At 55.6% G+C, this 19045-nt stretch overlaps 7 protein-coding genes across 7 annotated transcripts; 3 read left to right on the forward strand and 4 right to left on the reverse strand.

Moving 5' to 3' along the window:
• Nucleotides 1-49: 49 nt before the first annotated feature.
• B0I36DRAFT_313566 (aspartate-semialdehyde dehydrogenase) lies at nucleotides 50-1895 on the reverse strand. The gene is made up of 3 exons (XM_046152642.1): nucleotides 1575-1895; nucleotides 405-1397; nucleotides 50-299 (listed from the first exon to the last, which is right to left on the reverse strand). The coding sequence occupies exons 1-3, from the start codon at nucleotides 1603-1605 to the stop codon at nucleotides 232-234; spliced, it is 1092 nt and encodes a 363-aa protein (XP_046016346.1). The 5' UTR covers nucleotides 1606-1895; the 3' UTR covers nucleotides 50-231.
• Nucleotides 1896-1966: 71 nt separating this feature from the next.
• Nucleotides 1967-5334, reverse strand: B0I36DRAFT_313570 (N-acetyl-gamma-glutamyl-phosphate reductase/acetylglutamate kinase-like protein). The gene is made up of 2 exons (XM_046152643.1): nucleotides 2293-5334; nucleotides 1967-2232 (listed from the first exon to the last, which is right to left on the reverse strand). Exons 1-2 carry the CDS (start codon nucleotides 4919-4921, stop codon nucleotides 2174-2176), a joined length of 2688 nt encoding a protein of 895 aa, XP_046016347.1. The 5' UTR covers nucleotides 4922-5334; the 3' UTR covers nucleotides 1967-2173.
• A 360-nt stretch (nucleotides 5335-5694) lies between these two features.
• Nucleotides 5695-6317, forward strand: B0I36DRAFT_313571 (uncharacterized protein). Its single transcript, XM_046152644.1, has one exon. The coding sequence runs from the start codon at nucleotides 5784-5786 to the stop codon at nucleotides 6252-6254; it is 471 nt and encodes a 156-aa protein (XP_046016348.1). The 5' UTR covers nucleotides 5695-5783; the 3' UTR covers nucleotides 6255-6317.
• A 665-nt stretch (nucleotides 6318-6982) lies between these two features.
• B0I36DRAFT_313576 (synaptobrevin-domain-containing protein) lies at nucleotides 6983-8276 on the reverse strand. The gene is made up of 3 exons (XM_046152645.1): nucleotides 8015-8276; nucleotides 7383-7614; nucleotides 6983-7323 (listed from the first exon to the last, which is right to left on the reverse strand). The coding sequence occupies exons 1-3, from the start codon at nucleotides 8108-8110 to the stop codon at nucleotides 7292-7294; spliced, it is 360 nt and encodes a 119-aa protein (XP_046016349.1). The 5' UTR covers nucleotides 8111-8276; the 3' UTR covers nucleotides 6983-7291.
• Nucleotides 8277-10891: 2615 nt separating this feature from the next.
• B0I36DRAFT_427919 (putative DFG5 protein) lies at nucleotides 10892-12486 on the forward strand (the record flags this gene model as incomplete). Its single annotated transcript, XM_046162439.1, has 4 exons — nucleotides 10892-11019; nucleotides 11085-11839; nucleotides 11928-12372; nucleotides 12416-12486. The coding sequence occupies exons 1-4, from the start codon at nucleotides 10956-10958 to the stop codon at nucleotides 12484-12486; spliced, it is 1335 nt and encodes a 444-aa protein (XP_046016350.1). The 5' UTR covers nucleotides 10892-10955.
• A 1805-nt stretch (nucleotides 12487-14291) lies between these two features.
• Nucleotides 14292-16849, forward strand: B0I36DRAFT_358959 (uncharacterized protein; the record flags this gene model as incomplete). The annotated part of the gene is made up of 4 exons (XM_046158051.1): nucleotides 14292-14733; nucleotides 15619-15765; nucleotides 15830-16017; nucleotides 16091-16849. The coding sequence occupies 4 exons, from the start codon at nucleotides 14292-14294 to the stop codon at nucleotides 16847-16849; spliced, it is 1536 nt and encodes a 511-aa protein (XP_046016351.1).
• Nucleotides 16850-17804: 955 nt separating this feature from the next.
• On the reverse strand, nucleotides 17805-18357 carry B0I36DRAFT_313581 (uncharacterized protein). Its single transcript, XM_046152646.1, has one exon. The coding sequence runs from the start codon at nucleotides 18308-18310 to the stop codon at nucleotides 17936-17938; it is 375 nt and encodes a 124-aa protein (XP_046016352.1). The 5' UTR covers nucleotides 18311-18357; the 3' UTR covers nucleotides 17805-17935.
• Nucleotides 18358-19045: the final 688 nt, after the last annotated feature.

Raw genomic sequence — 19045 nt, forward strand, 5'->3', positions numbered from 1 at the left:
CAGAGCGCTGTGGTCACACGTACAGAGCACGCATCAATCATCATGCTCACCCTCTGTCTCGAGGATGAGATTGGTCCAGATACTCGGTGGTCGGGCCTGTTGCGTGGTCTGGCAGCTTTTGTTTGATTTTGTCTATCCGCTAATACCCAAATTTCCATCCCATACCTGCCGGCCTCCAATGGACGAGTCTGTGTTGATGATGGACCTACAGTCCCATGAAGCTGTCCCTGTTCAAAGATATCCCTTGAGAACCGCAGCCTCGGCATTCAGGATGGACGAACCCGCAGCACCGATGACAGCTAGAAGAAGCCAAGCCGTATTAGCATCACGTTCCTCGTTGTGAGACAACCAACCAATCCTGCCCCGACCATTGCAAAAAAGACAAAAACATGGCCATGGCTTACTGTTGTGGCTCAGCGCAACAAACTTGATATCAAAGATGCCGCTCTCGTCCTCGCGCACGCGGCCCACGCTGACGGTGTATCCCTTGCTGAGATCGCGATCCAGCCTGGGCTGGGGCCGGTCCGCCTCGTCAAACACCTTGATGCTGGGCTTGGGCGCGCTGGGGCAGCCGAGCTGCTCGGCCTCGCTGACGTACTCGCGCAGGGCGGCCTTGACGGCGTCGACACTGGGCGGCGGGCGGGCCTTGAACTTGAGGCTGACGCAGGCCGTGTGGCCGTCGAGCACGGGGACGCGGTTGCACGCGGCGCTGACGCGCAGGTCGTCCTGCTGCACGAAGGCGCTGGCCTCGCCGTTGAGGCCGCCGAGGATCTTGCGGGCCTCGGTCTCGAGCTTGTCCTCCTCGCCCTGGATAAAGGGGACCACGTTGTCGATGATGTCCATGCTGCTCACGCCCGGGTAGCCCGCGCCCGAGACGGCCTGCATGGTGACGACCGAGACGATGTCGACCTCGCCAAACTTGGCCTGCAGCGCGGCAAAGGGGATGACGAGCCCGATGACGGCGCAGTTCGAGTTGCACACGAGGAAGCCCTTGCTCAGGCCGTGCTGCCTGCGCTGGTGCGGGATGAGGTCGAGGTGCGGCAGGTTGACGGTCGGCACGACGAGCGGCACGCCCGGGTCCATGCGGTAGTTCTTCGCGTTGCTGAAGACCGGCAGCTCGGCCTTGAGGAACTCCATCTCGACCGCGCCGGCCACGTCCGAGTCGAGGCCCGAGAAGACGACGTCGCAGTCGGCAAACTCGGCGGCCGTGCAGTTGCGCACCACCAGCTCGCCCAGCGTTTCGCTCATCGGGCTCGCCTGCTTCCACCGCACCGCATCGCGGTACTTCTTGCCCGCCGACCGCAACGAGGCGCCGACCGCGTGCAGGACAAAGTATGGGTGCTGCGACAACAGCAGGATGAAGCGCTGGCCCACCGAGCCTGTGGCGCCGAGGACACCTGTTCGAGGGGCAACAGAGACGACGTTGATGATCAGTTACCCGTCCGCCGAGAGGTCATTGGAGTGCCACGACATTTATGGGGGGGCGCAACCACCCAAAGAGGCATGTCTACATTGCACTGAACCCCCATAGACCAGGGGGCACAATCTGGGGAGTCCTGGAGCTCGAGACTTACCGCACTTCTTTGTGGGAAATTGACCGGCCATGGCTGAGATGTGGTGGTTGATTGCTCTGGGGGTTGTGGTCTTGAACAATGGCCTCGTAAGGTTGCTCCGAGGCGCTCCTAAGCTCGTGTCCAAATTCTCTGGTATCTACGATGGCAAGATGAATGTGTTCTGTCTTGTCGCGTGTGCTCTTCTGACTCGAATTGAGTCGTCCAGACTGCCCAAAAATTTGCCCCACTGGAGTGCCCCTCTGTCCGATGACGGAGGGCAGTGGTCTGGGCCCCGGGGTTGTGTCATTGTCAGGCCCGCTTGGCCAGGGGAAACTCTGTTGGGGTAGAGCCCGTGCTGAATCGTTCTGATTTGTCAATTCATTACCCACGGCAACAGAGCAGTAGCACAACCATTGAGCTTTGAACTTTTTGGTATTCTTTCCTGCTGCCCCCATTGATAGCAAGTAGACATAATCACCCCGTCACCTGACCTAATATGTACAACAGTTGCCCGATAATCAAAAAGCCGGTCAACCCTAGCTTTACACCCGTCAAAAAAAACATTTTCGAGGACTCTAGTCCTAAACATGATTGATCCTCCTGGTTTGCTGTATGAAAACTTAGTCCATGGGTGGGATGCCCTCAAACTCGGCGTAGCCGCGAGCCAGGTTCATGTTCTCTGCATCGCAAACCATCATTAGCCAAGCACTCTTTCAAAAACAGATGGAATCAAACTTACGCAGACACTGAGTGGCTGCTCCCTTGAGCAGATTGTCGATTGTGGCGCAGATGACGACGCGCTTTCCGGAGCTGTGGACGGCAAAGCCGCCAATCTCGACACCGTGCTTGCCGCTGATCGCCTTGACAAGGGGAGCCTCGCCAACAACCTTGACCAGCTTCTCGCCGGCGTAGCGGTCCTGGTAGATCTGGCGGATATCACGCGAGGTCATGGACTTGTTCAGGGGGATGTTGATGGTGTGGTGAATACCCTGGAACCAGACAGCGACGTGAGGAATGAAGCCAATGTTGACACCGAGCTGGTTGCTGATCTCACGCTCGTGGATATGATCCGTCAGGCTGTAGGGGACAATGTTGTTGGTCAGGTATTCGACATTGTTCTTGAGCGACGGCTTGGTGCCAGCACCCGAGTATCCAGAGACACCGAACACGGTCGGCTCGCCACCCAGGTGCTCAACGAGCGGGGCGATGGCGAGCTGGGCGGCAGTAGCATAGCAGCCAGGGTTGGAAATCTGGGTGGCCTGGGCAATGGCAGACCGCTTGACGAGCTCGGGAAGACCGTAGGTCCAGCTCGAGTCGAAGCGGTAGTCGGCAGACAGGTCAACAATGACGCTGCTATCCTCGCGAGGCGCCGCCTGCTTGGCTTCCGTGATGGCATCCACGAACGGCTTGCAGACACCATTGGGCAGAGCCATGACCCAGACATCGATCTCACCATTCTTCTCCATCTCGCGAACATCGTCGGCCGAGAGGTTCTCGTAGACGATCTCCTTCTTGTTGTAGCCCTTCAGAGTCTGACCAGCGAGCTCTCGTGAAGAGACGTTCTTAAGCTCGAAGTTGGGATGAGAGTTGATCAAGTCAATCAGGGCCTGACCGGTATATCCGCGAGCGCCGATGAGGGCGACACGAGAGCGCTGGTCGTTAGAGGCGTGCTTCTTGCCGTAAGGTGGGTTGGGGTTGGTTGTGGTGGCATATCCGCGGGCAGCACGGGGAGCAAAGGCGCTCGACCGGGCAGTGCCCATGACAGGACGACGAGCGAGAGTCGAGTAGCCACGAGCCTGGTTGGCAACGGAGCCCGAGGCAAAGTGCGCCTTGAGGTTGCCAGAAGCAATCTGGGCCGCGCGGTGGAGGCGCGACTCCAGGTTAGACTCGCCGAGCATTGCACGACCCTGGGCAGTAAACTCATTCATGAGCTTGTTGAGGTTCTCGCCAGGGGCGATGCCGTACCAGAACATGATGTCGTTGCCGCGAACGATGCTGCCGTCAGCCTTGTCGAAGAACCAAGTCAAGTTCTCGTCGTCAGCCTTGACGGTCCACACCAGGCTGGGGTTCTCCTTCTTGATGGCAGCAAACAAGTTGTCAGCAACGTTGGAGAGCCAGCCCGACTTGGTGATGGTCAGAGTGGCCAGGGTCGAGTAACCCTCGTCAGCTGCAGGCTTCAGGACAACGGCAAGAGCCTTCATTGACTCATCGTAGTATGACTTGAAGTCGCGGCCCTCGAGGAACTCAAGGTAGCGGTCGACGGTGGCCCGAGCATCGCGAACCTCACGATCGCGAACAAGAACCTCCTTCAGCTTGTTGCGGTCGCCCATCTCCTCAAGGCTGGTGGCAGTCAGCAGCTTGTTGCCACGACGGATCAGAGTACCAGCTCCAGAGTCGGTGAACAGCTCCTTCTGGAGGTCAGCGGGGTGAATAATGGCAACACTGGATGACCGAGGGAGGTTCTCGAGAAGCTCCTTGATCTCCTTGATCTTGAGGCGAGTGCCAAACTTGCACCAGGGCTGAGCCATGAGGTGGTCAAACTCCTCGTCGAGGTTGATGGCAGAAATCTTCTTGGCATCACCATCGAAGAGACCACCCTTCTCACTCAGGTAGACAACCTTGAGCGGCTCGAGAGCACGAGCGAGCTCTCCGGCAGCGACATCGGCGTTTACGTTCAGGACCTGACCCTCAGCAGTCTCAGCCATGGACGTCAGGATGGGCAGGTAGCCATTCTCGATGGCGGTCTGCACTGGCTCCTTGTTGACCTCGGTGATCTTGCCCACGAACTTCCACTTGTCCTGGTCGAGATAGTCGGCGGTGAAAACGCTCGAGGTGATGGGGCGGGCTCGAACACCGAGCTGTTCGAGGCGCTGGACAAGCTTCAGGTTCTCGGCAAGGAAGAGCTTGCGTGCAACGCCCAGAGTCTTGCCATCGGTGATACGAATGCCCTCCTCGAACTGAGGCTCGACACCAGCCTCCTCGAGCAGCTTGTTGAGCTGGGGGCCAGCTCCGTGTACAATGACGGGATAGAGGCCGACGTGGTAGAGGAAGGACAGGGAGGAGCAGAGCTCGTCGAGGTGCTCGGTCAAGATGGCACCACCGACCTTGATGACAGCGAACTGCTGCTGGGAAACGGAGGAGAAGTGCGAGAGGTACTGCTGGACCTCACGCTTGGAGCCAATGTTGTTGAGCACCTGGATGACGGCGGCACGGGTAGTCGAGTCATTGGTCCGTGAAGCAGAGTAGGAAGCGCGCTGGTTGACGGACCGGGCAGCGAGGGTCGAAGGGGCGAATCGAGCAGCGCGAGGGACGACCCGGCGAGCACCAGCCCGCAGGGCGACAGCGCGTGCTACACGGACGGGAAGCATTATGATCGATTTCGGTGGGTAGGAGGCGGGAATTGGACGTCTAGAGTTGACGGAGGCCTAGAATCGGTCGTCCCACGGCCAATTGAGCCGTGGTCTTGTCGTCGATCAGGGTCGGGGTTGGTGAGGACGACGCAGTCTGCAGAGTCGACGTGCGGGAAGTGGTGGTGGTGGTGGAGGAGGAGCAGAGAAACTGGGGCAGAGCCTGTCTCCGATTTAGGTGACTGACTGACTCTGGTGCCCGGGGTGGTGGGGGATAACCTAGTGTGCACGAGTAGCTCCAGTGACAAAATTGACAAGCTCTGCTGGGAGGTGGGACGGGGCCGCGGGCAAGCGTCAATGCCTCAGCCGATAGAGCCTCTCGAGTGGGCAATGTGTTTTTTCGACAAGTAATGAGCCTTTTATCGGGCCAGAAGTCGTGGCTTGGTATCAACACAGTCGCCAGCAGCAAGGCTGCTGGCTTGCCACTTTTTTTTTTCCTCACGGACGGCCGGGAGGTCCTTGCCTGGCCTTCTCCACGAATTGGGGTAGCACAGCCGAGATATAGAGATACTTGCGGCGATGCCTTTTCCCCGCAGCCTATCTCTGCTTTGCGCGCTCGTCTAAAGTACCCTGAAGGTATTCTTCTATCATCTCAGTCACAGCGTCACACTGGCTGATGCGCCTGGCGTAAAATTTTATGCAACCACGACCGAGATCGCTGCGCCAGATCAGAATCACATGATGCTTGCACTCTAGATTGACTCTAAGATGATTATCAAGTACGCTAAACTGAGGTAGGTTTCCTCCTCGATCTTCACGTGCCACCCATCAGATTTCCTTTGATATTCGTCTGAAATATTAGACAGCAACCAAATATAGCGAGATGCAGGCTGGTGATTCTGGCACAGAGACACCACATCTGCTCACTTATTGTGTCAATCTTGAAGCGAGCCATGCGGCATCATCGCCTGAGGACCGCTTCAACTCCACACCAATGCGAAAATTTTTGTCCCTCAGCACTTCCTCGACCAGCAATTGCTGGGCTCAAGGATCTGGCAGGCCACACAGTGCACGCGAAAAGCCGGGCCGGGAGGAGATGGGCACGCAAGAAATCCAATCTGATAAGATTAGATCTTCCCATCTCGTCCGCAAAAAGCCCGCTTTTCCACCCCTGGTCAGTGGAGTTCACCCGCTTCCTCTCTTGCAGCCCAACTGCCGAGGAGGGAACGCATCCAGAGCTAACGATGCTGTCCGCCGACCCTCTCGGGAAGGTGCTTCTCCCCTGTGCTTGTGTGCTGGGAGGAGGCCTGACTGGGACGTACCTCAACCCCTCTCACGGAGTGCTCTTGTATGAGCGAATATCCACCTGTCTCACAATAAATCGCTCTTCACCTTGCGGAACATATCAAATATGCAGAGGTCATGTTGACTTGTGAGGGATTATCATCCACGGGGGAGGCCTCCTGAGCACTCATTCAAACCTTTATGGCGGCAAACAGGGCCTGGAAATGCCTCAGGAAGCCTCACCTGCATAATCGAGACCTGTTGATCTCCTTCTCGTGCTCAGCCGGAGTCGCATGTAAGCCCCTCTCGGCAGCTCGCGGTCATGTTTGCGACTGCGAGATAAAAAGCTGCATGCGTGGTTTCTTTCAAAATTAGCTAAATGGCCGAGCGGGCAAGAACTTCCATGCACGAGGACGTAGGTGTCGAGTTCTTTGAGTATCCTGCCTCTCGAGAGAACAGCCTCGGTCAAGGTAAAGTAGACTTCCGGGACGCCATCAGACTGACCGTGTCAGCACAATCCAGCCCTAGCCGTTTTCTTTTCCGCTCGACTCCTGTCACACCAGTATAGTGAGCTGGGCGGTTCGGTCATTCACCTCTTCTTGCTTCAAGCAAAGTGTCCACCACCTTGTCAATCTGGACCTTTCCAATCGCCCATTCGCACCTTTGGCTCAGATCTGCGCAATGAGTCGTCATTTCATTCCTCGAAAGGCCAAGCCACCATATCCATCTGAGATTCATGTTAGGACGAAACGAACCTTTGACTTGGGTTAAACACATTCACTCAGTGGAGCAGCAATATTCAGCTTTCTCATAATATCTTGATTAAGTCGGAAAAACGCCTTGCATTTCATACATAGAGGTCCGCAACCTGCAAAGGCATCCCGCTTCCTTATTGCCCTGGCGCAGCTCGAGTTCCAGGGGTATCAGTGCCGATTGAAGCGAGCGAAAGACAAAAACCCAGTCAGACCGAAAACACACAACTCCACTTGTGCTATAGACCACGGAAGATCAGCAGGGCTAGCCTGGCCCTGCCCGTGTGTCTGCGTGAACCGTTTGATCGTCGTCGTTACGTGGATGCAATTAACGCAGCAATAGTAGTGTTGCTGCTTAAGCGCCAATCTTGCCTTTGGCAGCCATGACTGATCGAGAGGTCAGCAAATAATTCGGGCACCGAAAGAGAGCGAGCGCAGTGACATACCTGACGGAACAATGATGACGATAAGCAAGATGACAATACCACCAATCAGGCACATTCTCATCTTCATGTCCTTCCACCACATCTGCTTTCGCACCCTGTTGGCGCCACGGCGGAAGCCCTGGGCGGAGACTGCGAGATTATCTGTCTTGTCCTGGAGGGCGTCGAGGCGCTCGCCACGTTGGGAAACCTTGTTGATGTTCTCCCTCATGACGCCGACAGTGTCATCAATTTGCTGCGAAACAAAGGTGTCAGCTGGAGTTTCCAATGATTCGCAAACATGACAGTCAGGATGCTGGCCGCTGCTGCGCATAGATGACGTCGCAGGCAATGAGATCGCCAGCATGATTTCATTCAGTCAAATGCCATCAAGCGAAGTGATTGCAACAAGACTGTTGAGAGTAGTCGATTCACATGCGACTCCGCAAATGGCCTGCGCTGGAACCCAGGGTAACTTGACGCATGCTTCGAACATCGGCAAGTGGTCCATTGCCGTGCTGTTGCCGTGCTGCGCAGGGCTGCGGGTCATTCGCCCGAGTCGCAGCCGTGTATTGTTGCGAACAGTTGGCATCACTGCAGTCGTGCTCCTGCGCTTGTCGCGCGGCATAGACGAGAATTCAAAGGGTTATACTCACTGCTTGCAGTGCCTGGGTCCTCGCATTGCCGCCCTGTTGGGGTGCGGCCTGGCCGCTGGGAATGTAAGGGTCGTAGGGAGCGTCCTGGTTCGACATGATGGCGGTCGGAGAGTTGCGAAAGTGATGGTTCTGGTGTGTGCAGAGCGAGTCTGAAGATGGCCGCGACAGTGAGGTGAGTGCTGGACGGAGTGGTAGAGGTGTTGGTGGACGGGCTGGAGATGGACAAATGTTGGTGAAGATGGTTGAATGCGGTTTTGCCTATGCTGGGAGTGAGGACAGAAGGAGGTTGGCAGCAGGAGGACGGAGGAATGACCACATCTACGGGGGCGGGTGGGGCCCGTGCTTGGCTGCTGCGCACCACCACCAGCATCGGCGCTCCCACTCCCGCCCTGCTGGAAAGAGCCTGTGACGGTCGTAGCGCTGACTGACGCCGCCGCCGCCCGCCCGCCGTTGCGCTGCTCAGGCAGGCAACCGCAAAGCCACACTCACCCAACACCCAAGACCAGACAGGCAGACCCCACCTCACATCACCACCATTCCCCTGTCACAGTCGCAGAATGTCGTGCGTTGCGTCGCTGTCCGAGGCTGGGCTGGTCAGCTCTGGGCGGCGACCTCGGGAGTGGCGGAGCTCGTCTTGCGTACTCTCGATGCTCAAGGGCCACGACCTCTCCCACGGCACGGCCATTTCTCCCGTCATCGGTCTCTGTTCCTCGCTCTTCCTGGCGGCTCACCAGCTGAACGGGCTTGAAGCAGCTACAAACTTTCCTCCTACAAGCTCCCACCTGGCTGCCCCTCAACGTACGTCTCCCGCCAGCGGCCCTGGCGTGCCAGCAATACTCTGGCTGAGACCTCTGGATGTTTGAGGGTCTGTTTCCAGGGACGGCCCAAACTCGCCTCTCGCCCAGTAACAGCCTTGCAACGCAGGGATCACAAGTTTTGGCCCCTGCCCCGGCGGCCCCGGTAGAGGTACATGTAACTCGGCCTGAATCGTCACCACATTGCATGTATCTTTTGCGTTCGTGTCCCCACTGCGCCTCGCTGGCCTCCAGGATCATGGTCGCAGTGCCCGCCCGTTGCTGCGTCAGCCATGTTCCAATTACGGATTTGATGGGCGCCCTGTCTGGCCACTCACAAAATGGGAGGCTATGGGCTTTGGCACACAGGCTTTAGTGATGCTGCTGTTTGGTATTGGGGTGCCTGCAAATTGGACTATGTTCTTGCCTTCCGCCAACCGAGGATAATGTAGCACAGGCTGCTACAAAGATGGCCCTGCATGATCAGACAGACAACAGCACAAGCTCACGACCACCACGAACGTCAGCGAGCTGTGGGGCTCGCCTCGTGGTGCATTGTCGCGGGGTGCCCAGATGATGCGCTGATGAGTCTGGACCAGTGCCGGCTTGGCAGCTCAGAATCTTGCTGAAGGCTTTCAAGTTTTCTTCTGCGAAGCATGACCCCAGGGCTTTTCCAAACAATGGCAACTGGTCGGTCTATTTCCAGAGACATCATTGTTAAACTTCACAATTATGGACGCAAGGATAGCCTGTACAGTCGTCGGTAGAGACACAGTCTACAAGGCGTCGTGAGCCAAACGACGGGCATTACCACATACAAACTCAGCTCCTGTGTAGTCGATATCATGAAACGATCTTCCAGCTCTTAAGTTTAAGCTTACCATCTGGACCACAGCGCAGGGTTCCGAAAGCATCCCTGGCTCACTCTGTCATTGTTCGCCGGGGACAAGGGCTGGTCGTGATCATAGATGTCCGTTCAGAGTCGGGGCCGGATACGGCCTAGTCAATGACATGGCATGAGCCAATCTCGCAGGCGAGACCAGCACGTTTTCATGCAGTATAGATTGCGTGTCAAACAACCAAAGTTTTTTTTCGGGTGGTGCTGTCTCAAGTCGGCTGTTCACATCGAAAGCGGCAATCTCGTCGAATGCTGCGGCCCGGCGGCACCTACACATCCTTCTGTAATTGTGTGACTGGAGGTTTCCGCGGTATCCATTAATCTTCATTGTTAAGCATCTTCCCTTATATGGTCTGACGGGACCAAAACCTCTTTTTGTGATGCCTTGGGAGGGCAGGACCTTAGGAAGATGGGACGACACAGCCAGGCCATGCCTCCCGAGGTCCATGTGAGACAGTACCCGCTCCTGCCAACTGCAACAAACCCAAACGCAGCGCACGCGAGGTGTTGACGATGCCGTTACGTATGCCAGGCCCATGATGAATACAAATTTAAACTTCAGAGCGATATGGAGAGACACACAGATCGGAAAACCGAGCGCGGGTACAGCCTGGCTCGCTTGCGCGCTCGCCGGTTCAACTCAAGGCCACCATGGGCGACCAGGCCCACGCTGCATCGAGCATCTGCACAAGAACTCTATTTTGCCAGACGTCCTTGGTTGATGCCGACATCAAAGTTACTAGAAAACAGCACCCACCCCGTGCTGACTCGATGACCAACTGGATGGGCTCCGAATGATTTCCATTTTGGTGATGCTTTATCCCGAGGGGCTCTTTCCGCGGTTGTGCGCGCCGACATAGTCACTCCTGCTGCACATTGGCTTTGGACACAAGGCCAGTGCCTGGTACAAGGCGATCGACTCAGTCAACCACTTCTGCTGCGCTGGGTCATCGTCCTCTGTAGGGGACAAGGAGAGCAGGAGCCATACCACCGGCCGCGAAGTGCCCGGGGCCAAACGCGAACCAGAGCTATTGAGAACTGTGATGATGCAGTTATGGAGGATCCTCGCCTCCGCCGTGGCCCTCATGCCGGCCATGGGGCCTGGGACTCACGCCTACAAGCTCAATGTCACATCGCAAGGCACGTACATTGTTCCACTGACTAAAGCTGCCGAAGTTGTGAAGACTAACTCGCAATACTTCCACAAGCCTCACTCAAGACTGTCGCTCAAGGACTTGCTAAGGACCTCATGACGTTCTACACGGGTCATCTGCCTGGACAGACTCCCGGTCTGTTACCAGAACCATACTACTGTTAGTCTGAGAACCCATTACCTGACGCCTCCGAAAAGTCCTCACATGCTGATATCCGAGTTCAGGGTGGGAAGGGGGCGCCTTGATGGGTGCCTTGATCCATTACTGGCATCACACCGGCGATTCGACCTACAACGCGATCACGACACAGGGCCTCCTCCACCAGGTCGGGCCGGACTGGGACTACATGCCTCCAAACCAGACGCTCACCGAGGGCAACGACGACCAGGGCTTCTGGGGCATGGCCGTGATGACAGCCGCCGAGTTCAACTTTCCAAATCCGCCAAAGGATCAGCCGCAGTGGCTCGCCCTGGCTCAGGCGGTGTTCAATACGCAGGCCGCACGGTGGGATATGGAGCATTGCAACGGAGGTCTGCGGTGGCAGATATTCCCATGGAATAACGGATTCGACTACAAGAACTCCATATCGCAGGCGTGCTTCTTCAACATTGCTGCACGACTGGCGTTATACACTGGCAACGCCACTTATGCGCAATGGGCCATCAAGACGTGGGATTGGATGAAGGCAGTCAACCTCATGGACGACGACTACCGCATATACGATGGTGTACACATCAACGATGGCTGCGTCAAGCGGGTGCCTTTCGAGTTTTCTTACAACGTCGGCGCTTTCCTGCATGGTTCCGCAGCCATGTGGGCATTGGCCAACAAGACGGGACAGGCAGCCGGCAAGACACTATGGAGAACACGCATTGATGGGTTGATGAACGCTACTGAGCTGGTGTTCTTTTGGGGAACCACGACACAGGACAGGGTCATGATCGAGGTTGCGTGCGAACCAGTCAACTACTGCAACAAGGTGAGTGTTGGCTGGCCATTTCCAGGACTAACAGAACGATTGCCGCAGAGTACGTCAACTAACAGTCTCTGCACCTGTACTTTTTAAGGACCAACAAAGTTTCAAAGCGTACTTGAGTCGATGGATGTCTGGCACCACCAAATGGGCGCCATGGACCTTTGACCGCGTCAAGACTCTGCTAGGGAACTCGGCAACGGCAGCAGTCCAGCAGTGTGTCGGTGGAAGCAATGGCCAGTTGTGTGGGCTTAAATGGGCGAACAACAGTGGTCAGTGGGACGGTACCACAGGTGTTGGTCAGCAGATGGCGGCAATGGAAGTGGTATTGGGCAACATGATTGAAAAAGCTGAGCCTCCGCCATTGACTAACAGCACCGGAGGAACAAGCCCTGGAAATCCATCTGCTGGAACCACCACGAGCGACCAAGACCATGTCGAGGCTGCAGCTGCAGCTCAAGCCGTGCCGGTCACCACTGCGGAGCGCGTGGGCGCAATCATAGGCACTGTCGCTGTGATAGTGATCCTCCTCACTTCATGTATATGGGTGTTGATGGATGAACAGACGTCGGTGATGGAGAGCTGGGCTAACTTCCGAGCATCCAAATCCCGAGACAAACGGCGTCGGACCATACGGATATCGCGGCCTCTAAGCAACGACAGGGCTGAGATTAGTCAGGTAGTTGTGCCTGACCATGCCAACATGCCGAGGCCGCCGTTTCCTAGCGTTTCCGTTCCCTGCGCACGATCTATTGCTGCCAGTTCAGTCTATGATGACACCTCACTCTGGCGTCAGTCTATTCAACCAGCGGCTCAAGCACAAGCGGTCTGGCTGCACGGGGCGGCTCGACCGCAGAGGATCATTCTGTCAAGGCACAATTTTGCTGCAGCCGTGTCCACAGAGACAAGGGATCATCATAGACCAGCTGAATCGTGGGGAAATTTCTTCTGATCACGCATAGAGCAAGTTGGGGCTGTATTGTATATAAGATTTTAACTAGTCCGGTGCGTACTTGAAACCCGCAAGCCTCTAAAGGTATTGGTCTTAGCAAGTATTCGATTTCTTGGTATTCATGTTGCGATGGCCCTGTAGACGTCATCTGGTCACCTGCAATGATGTTTGGCACCCCAATGCGTTTGGTCCACTGCGACACCTGAGTCGTTCGTGGTCGACATTGGTTGCAAGAAAACTCGGGAGCGCTGCTTCAAGGAGCAACGGTTCGAGTGGTGTAACCAGCATGGAGAAGCCAGGGTGTCGCCACTCTGCGGTTCGCGTCCGGGTGCACTCCGGCTTCGTGCAATGTAACGGCGGCCTGTTTCCATTGAGAAAGATAGGCGTAAAACTCCTTTGTGTACTATGGCAAGACATCGCCCAGACTGGCGTTCAACCCGTTGCTGCGTATGACCAGGGAGAGGTAAACATTCTCAGCTCCTGGTGGCTAGCAGGTCTGGGTATGGCTGATCTCCGTCGCAGCTTGCCGTCCAAGGTGAGGGAGGTCTCGGCCTCCGCGAATCAAGATGAACCCAGGCGTGCGGCGCGACGGCGGTCGGCGGCCCGCATCCCGAGACCGAGTGCTTGCACACAAGTTCGGTGTGGGAATCAAACCGGTGTGATGGGCGACAAGGCTAGGGGTGCTTTTCTAATCTCTTTGTAATGCAATCGACTTTGCACAGATGTCGATGGTGGCAGGCGGGTGCCGAAGTCCGCTCCGAGACATGCCTGTGACATCGATTGAAAGGGGCCCTGTGGGCGAGGATCGATCGGCAACGCGGGCGGCCGTGCGACATTGTGAACGATGAGCATTCGAGTCGTTGTAGAGCTTTGTGGCGCCTGGAGGGCTTGATTGGTCCTTGTGTTCCTCGAGAAAGATGAGGAGGTTCGTGACTGTCTTGAGCGTCAGGATTAAGGGCAGATGCTGAATGTGCTTGCGTTTCGATGATATTGTTGCCTCCATTCGAGGTCCGCTTCTGGAGGAAGGCTCGACCACTGACTGGGCCATTCGTTCCAACCTACAGATTATTTGTACTCATGGCCAAGTCACCGGCTCACTGAATGGAACGTTTTGTATCTCGTCCTTTATTACCGACAAATGCGAAGAGACCGACTTCGGTGCCTTCGAGAATCCTGAAGCCTAGGTTTCCTTTCGAGGTTCGATGCCGCGCGTTGGTGGTGTGCTGTTGCTCTGTGCCCGTTTGCAGCACGCTCGGCTTGCCTGTCACCACGACAACACGTCACTAATCGTCCAACACCACCTGCATCACCCCATATTCTCATCATCTGGCTGCCGGGAGATGTGCACCATTGCCGCGGGAGCCGCAAAGTGAATCACTCACATCGGACGACCGATTGTGTCGAAAAGGAAGATCACGTCGAATCGCGGGACAGTCGAGACTCGACCTAAGTTTCCCCAAACACGACACACAACCAAGTTCTATTACGAGGCTTCTCGACGACAGAATGCCCGCACGCTTTCGGGAAGCACGATGGCCGGCAGAAGAGCCGTTTAGCGCAGCGCCTCCTCTGGACGGAGCGAGCAACCCCAATGACCTCGCCGGAAGCCCACGCACAGGACCGGTGTCCGGCCTCGAGATAGGCATCATCATTGGCGTCGTCCTCGCCGTGTCTCTCCTCCTTATCACCATATTTGTGTGGCGGGCACGCAAGAACAAAAAGGTCGAGCAGGACAGACTCGCAGCCCAGATGGTCAACGACACCGAAGAATGTCACTCCGACTGCCCTTCTCGCTCCGAACAGCACACCATCGGCTTTTTTGCCAGTGTCGCCGACACGGACAAAATCTTGACTGCTGAGAGACCTGAGAGGATGCGGGACAACAGTGCAGAGCATACACCCTGGCCAGATTGGCGCTTTCCTAAAGACGGCAAGCAACAGCGAGATGGTAAGTCCATTTCTGTCACTTGCGCTGAACATTGATGTGAACAAGAAATATTGCTTATTGAGGACGATTTGAGAATCAGTCGAGGAGCACGAGATAACACATCGGCTCCAAGCCACGCAGCCTTGCACGTCCACGAGATCATGATGATACGCATCATCAGACCAGCATTGCACACCACGAATGGTGGGAAGAAGGATTGAATGGATTCATGAAATGTATTCGAAAGATGCTGGAAGTCAAGCGACCTCTTATGAGGCTGAATGTGGGCACGATCTCTTCGAGGTCACGAGAATTCTGAACGGATGGGACAGTAGCAACCGCATAGCAGCCATTCCTGGATGTGAAGGGGCAAGCATCTGATAAAGCTATGCGTATCACACTCCAAAAAAATATTGTCTGGTATCAAAGGGGGGGCAATTCTTGGTGGCTAGCTTGTTGTACAACCATGTCGAAAGCTCTTTAGACCTCGCAGCCTTTAAGCGGCACGAACACGCCTTGTTGACATCGTTTAATGAAGCTCTGACAGTTTTGATGAATTGGAAAAGGGAGTCAGTGCTTATCACGCGTGTTCCCATCCCTAATACCAATTCTCCTCACCCAACACTCACGAGGTCGTCACGCCTATCTTAAGTTAGGTACCTAGGTATTACACACAATTGACCCAGGCGCATCCATTGTTCCCTGCTGCGCATCTGACAGAATTTAAGCATACCTGGGCAGATTCCAACTCTCCAGTCGGCACCGCTTTTGTACCTAAATGCACGTTCCCTTCATTTGGAACAAACGGCTTTTCCGAGACTGATCCCACCTCCTTTGACCGGCTCCTTGCACTCCAACTCCAACCACAAACAGTATCTTACCCGCCTCGGTCTCACAATACTGCAGCCATGACGAGTCCAAAGTTCACTATTCGTGCCGCTTGCACGAGCATCATGGTTAACGCTGCCTACCTCTTGGGCGCAGAGGCCATCTCAGCGATCCAATACAACACTATCAGCCACATCATCGAAGGCAAGCTTGGTGCTCTGGACGGTAAGTAAAGCACGCCTTCGCGCTCTTTAGGCTTGTCGTACTGACGAGAATGAAACTTCTGTAGACGACGAGCCGCTGGTTTCCCTGCGCGACGAGGACGCTGAGCACGTCAAGACCCTGCAGCGAAACAGCCGCCAGCCAAATGGCGCCCAGAACGTCCCACCGAACAACTTCTGCAAGGACCTGATTGAAATTGAAAACGTCACTGCCAACACTAACCAGTTGGGACACGGCGACAATGGTACTACAAAGGTTTGCAGCCACACCGTATCAACTTTGGATCTCCGTCCATGATTCTAACTTTATTATTCCAATGGCTTGAAAGACTTGTGAGAACGGCTTCATCACGCCAAACAAGGCCGATTTCATGCCTGCTAAGGCTTCACAGCCTCACGAGGGTCTCACTTCCCCAACTGCGGCCTCTCACACGGCCTCTCCTGCAACTCCTACGCCGACGATGGCGCAACCGGCACAGATTCTTGGACAGTCGCCTGCCATCATTTCCGCTACCTCAGTGGCAAGCGCCGTACCCGCTCCTTCCTCGCCGCGAAGTGTGCAAGACATCAAGAATGAGTTTGCGCTCAAGGTGAGGATGGCTGCGGCCAATGGCGAGAGCACCAAGTCCACTCGCCTCCCTCTGCAGCAGACACAGAATCTGGCTTGGGCACAGCAATCTGGGCAGCACTCAGGGCCACAGCAGCAGATCATACACGACCAGGGCCTGAAAGGAGACGGCTCCTGGGGTGAGAAACACGCCCAGGATCTCAGAAAGAGACTCGCGCAGCTTGGAATGCCGGCTGCTCCACCACCTCGGCCCTCGCAGCCACATGTCATGGATTCGCCGACCGCTATGAGCTATCATGCCGCTGAACTAGATAAGCTCTCGCCTCGGCACTCAGTCACGATTCCGCCTCATGCGAGACCGATCTTTCCTATACCACCGCGACCTGATCCACAACCATATGCGGGATCTGGTGTCCACGTAACGGCCTCCATGAAGGAGAATGCGCAGCCTGAGAGTCTGCCACCTATCCAGAATAGATATGCCGGATCCACTCAGCTGGAGACCTGGGCGGAGTGGTGAACACGGCACCATTCGAATGGCCAAGCTACAAGCATCAAAGCAGAACGGCGTGAGACATGCGTACCGAACGGCAATGGCACCCAAGGACACCAATGGTCGAGCATACGATGGTCAAACGATACTGCAAGATGAGAGTGGATCGTGGAGGACACAGCGTGTGGTGATCTGACAGATCGAAGCAGAATGGTTGTCCTCATAACAACCAACATGTAATACTGTAGAATGCCTCGAGAGTGTTTGCTTACATAAAGCCCACAATACAAGTCCATTGAGACTCCACCGTAAGCCTGTTGGAGACGCCATTGCCCTGACGTGCACAGTGCTTCTCAGTTGTTGAGAGCGTACTATGCCAGGTCTCAGCGAAGATGGTTTAATGCAGAAAAGCCGAACGCAAAGAACACATGTCGTTGCAATATTCTTCATTAGAGGTGGACGGTCTTCCGGAAGGTTGGCCGAGCTCTCACACTCAAATCGTCTTGCAAGGTAATTATTATCCATCTGGAACTGAAGAACGCCGGACTTTTGCGTCACATGCGCCAGACGAGAAGCCAGAATGCCTTGAGTAAGCGAACGAGTTGTCAATGGTCAGCGGGCATGAATCGCCAATTTTCGCCACTTCAACCTTGCTTATGCTAAGACCATTGCATGGTCTGGCGCTTCTCGTGGGGCCGCCACGCGAAGGACTCAGTGGTCGTTTTTAACGGACTTAAATGTAAGTACCTGCGAGGTGAGGAAGCGTATGACCCAATCGTCGTTGAATTGCCATGCCTGATACGTCACACACACACACACACACACACACACACACAAGGGATCGCCGCGATCTACCGGGAAGATCGCGGCAGATGTTGGTGTACCTGGCATTAGCGCCAAAAGCAACTCGTAGTCAAAGCCACCAATCACGGGGCCCAGACCGCTCATGCTAAATATATTTTGCAACGCTCCTGGAAGATTTCCCAGGATGCTCTGGCCTGTCAAAAGGACGAACCGGTGCTCTGTGGTGGCCCTTTATTTGCGGGAATATTATATGAGCTTTGACTATTCCGCCGAGTTTCGGGGGAGCAAGATGCAATGCGGCGAGTAAGCTCAACAACCGTTGTTGGACAAACAAGAACGGAAATACCACGGTGGGCGAGTGGGCGCCGTCTGACGTTGCGAACAGCTCAAACCCCACAACAGGGTTTCAGACGATAATTGTTCTGCGTTTAAAGCCGGGAAACCCGCTTTGTTTGTGTTGTGCCTATTGATGAAGTTAAGGCTGTCTGTATCAGCGATTGTTTGGGTGTCGAGATGCTGCCGAATAAGAACATTGTCGATATAGCGCTTGCTTCCCGCGTCAGAAGCGCCTTTGAGCACCCGAGATGACTTTCTCCGTGAGAACAGCTCGGGCGACGCTCGCGACAGATGTGATTGACGGCTAGTTCCAAGCAATCCAATCAAGAGTGACAGGTGCAAAGACATGCAGCGGCCTCAGCCTAGAAAACCGTGCGAAAATGGGTGCAGTTTTCTCAAACGAGTCTTGCCTTGGCTCGGATTGGTCAAGGCCAAGCAGTGTCTGGGCTTGTGTCACCTTGCGACAATGGGCCCCGTGTTCTTGATTCAGCTCACTTTAGCCGGTGTTTTCTGCGTAAGCCACAAGGCGACCTACACTAGCAGGTAGATTGACTGCACAAATTGCGCTTTGGCGCGGATATGTGCAGAGGTCTCTTTTCCAGCATGAGCACCACAGTATAATCGTTCCGCCTGGGTGGTGCCGTCCCCACGAGTCTGCTTGCAGACAGGACCGCTAATCGAGGGAGTAGGGACGCAGGTGATCCAGGGTTGCTGGTCTTGTGCTGCCCGCGAGCGGGACATGTCGCTCGGCAGCGCAGGGATTGTGCTTCAAGTGGCTCGGACCCCTTGTCGGCCTCCAGGATAGTTGGCTGCCAGCCCCACGACGCTAGTGTTTTCAGTTGAGGGCATGCGACTCCACAACCAGGGGTGAGGCCAGGGTCGCCCGAGGCTGCCTCGGGTGCTTTGCGATTGTCATATGGCGACTTGCGTGAATGGCCGACGGCTCGTGGCATCGCCATGCGAGGCCTCGCCGCCCATGACGCTCCGTATGGCAGGCGGCATGCAGGCCGTCTTGATGACGCTGTCCGTATTAGAGCGAGCATGTTGACACTGCTGGCGTGGATGCTGCCGACGCGGGCCATC

Source organism: Microdochium trichocladiopsis (assembly GCF_020744255.1).
Source record: "Microdochium trichocladiopsis strain MPI-CAGE-CH-0230 chromosome Unknown B0I36scaffold_2, whole genome shotgun sequence".
Lineage (NCBI taxonomy): Eukaryota > Fungi > Ascomycota > Sordariomycetes > Xylariales > Microdochiaceae > Microdochium > Microdochium trichocladiopsis.

Coding starts and splice junctions, on each gene's coding strand:
- B0I36DRAFT_313566 (XM_046152642.1), bottom strand. CDS start 1,605: ATGGCCGGTCAATTTCCCACAAAGAAGTGCG. Junction 1,398..1,574: donor ATTTCCCACAAAGAAGTGCG/GTAAGTCTCGAG, acceptor CCCCTCGAACAG/GTGTCCTCGGCGCCACAGGC. Junction 300..404: donor TGTTGCGCTGAGCCACAACA/GTAAGCCATGGC, acceptor GGCTTCTTCTAG/CTGTCATCGGTGCTGCGGGT.
- B0I36DRAFT_313570 (XM_046152643.1), bottom strand. CDS start 4,921: ATGCTTCCCGTCCGTGTAGCACGCGCTGTCGCCCTGCGGGCTGGTGCT. Junction 2,233..2,292: donor AGCAGCCACTCAGTGTCTGC/GTAAGTTTGATT, acceptor TTTGCGATGCAG/AGAACATGAACCTGGCTCGC.
- B0I36DRAFT_313571 (XM_046152644.1), top strand. CDS start 5,784: ATGCAGGCTGGTGATTCTGGCACAGAGACACCACATCTGCTCACTTAT.
- B0I36DRAFT_313576 (XM_046152645.1), bottom strand. CDS start 8,110: ATGTCGAACCAGGACGCTCCCTACGACCCTTACATTCCCAGCGGCCAG. Junction 7,615..8,014: donor GGACCCAGGCACTGCAAGCA/GTGAGTATAACC, acceptor TTTGTTTCGCAG/CAAATTGATGACACTGTCGG. Junction 7,324..7,382: donor CGTCATCATTGTTCCGTCAG/GTATGTCACTGC, acceptor CCTCTCGATCAG/TCATGGCTGCCAAAGGCAAG.
- B0I36DRAFT_313581 (XM_046152646.1), bottom strand. CDS start 18,310: ATGTCTTTGCACCTGTCACTCTTGATTGGATTGCTTGGAACTAGCCGT.